Source organism: Merops nubicus, unplaced genomic scaffold (assembly GCF_000691845.1).
Source record: "Merops nubicus isolate BGI_N331 unplaced genomic scaffold, ASM69184v1 scaffold7975, whole genome shotgun sequence".
Taxonomy (NCBI): Eukaryota; Metazoa; Chordata; class Aves; order Coraciiformes; family Meropidae; genus Merops; species Merops nubicus.
The window spans coordinates 32,838-33,927 of NW_008608963.1; the positions used below are offsets into that span (position 1 = coordinate 32,838).

Genomic DNA, 1,090 nt, shown 5'->3' on the forward strand with positions numbered 1-1,090 from the left:
CCCCCACCCCCTCGTGGTGTTTCACGAGCCATGTGACCTCCTGGCTTTCTAAATCCATCGTGCAGGATCCTGAGTGCAGGAGTGGGGACCAGCATGCAAGCATGCCTGGGATCTCTTGTGTGACAGAAGCAGCAGCATCTGTTGGCCTTGTGTGTGCTTTGTGTTTGTGTCCCACCCCTGTCCCAGACTATAAATATTTGTATATTGAGTTAATACAATTTAACTTGAACTCAGAACTGTTGGTCTTGAGGCCAACATATAAAAAAAGGACATGTTTTGTAAACTGTAGTTATAGGTATTTGTAGATGCTGCTCAATAAACTCTCTAGTGAATGCTTTTAATAATTCTGTTAATCAGAGCAAGATCTCCATTGTTTTAAGTGCAACTGCACATTTGGAAAGAAGTTCTGTTCTAGCTTTGCTGTTTGGATGACTTGTAAAGCATTCTGATGGTTACAGACTTTTTTGTTTTTTTACATTACTGATACAATAACAAAAACCCAAACCAAACAAAAACCCTGGGACTTGATTGTTTCAAATCTTTTCCTAGAATCCTGACAAAACTTCTGGAGGTTTCTGATGACCCACAAGTGCTGGCTGTAGCTGCTCATGATGTGGGAGAATATGTACGACACTATCCCCGTGGGAAACGGTAAGAAAAATGCCAATATGCTGTTACTCGAGAGACTAGCTACAGTATCTACTCTGCCTGTGGCATTTTTGCTTATTTATATTAAAATATGCTACATAAAGATTGCAGATTATGCTTATTTCCTCACTGAGGAAGTAACAATTCCAAGTGCAGGGTCCTGCACCCGGAGAGGGGCAACCAACATTACCAATACAGGCTGGGAGAAGACACGTTAGAAAGCAGCCCATTGGAAAAAGACTCGGGAGTACTAGTAAATGAGAAGCTGGAGATGAGCCACCAATGTGCAGCAGCAGCCCAGAAGGCCAATCAAATCCTAGGCTGCATCAAAAGAAGCGTGGCCAGCAGATGGAGAGAGGTGATCCTGCCCCTCTGCTCTGCCCCAGTGAGACCTCACCTGGGGTCCTGTGTCCAGCTCTGGAGCCCCAGCACAGGAAGAGCG

General features: G+C 44.6%; 1 protein-coding gene across 2 annotated transcripts in view; it reads left to right on the forward strand.

Moving 5' to 3' along the window:
* ATP6V1H (ATPase, H+ transporting, lysosomal 50/57kDa, V1 subunit H) overlaps nucleotides 1–1,090 on the forward strand; it is a 49,047-nt gene that overhangs the window by 31,817 nt on the left and 16,140 nt on the right. For both annotated transcript variants that reach the window (XM_008940445.1, XM_008940446.1), the window contains one exon: nucleotides 550–651. In XM_008940445.1, coding sequence (XP_008938693.1) covers nucleotides 550–651 — 102 coding nt within the window. The remainder of the gene's footprint in view (nucleotides 1–549; nucleotides 652–1,090) is intronic.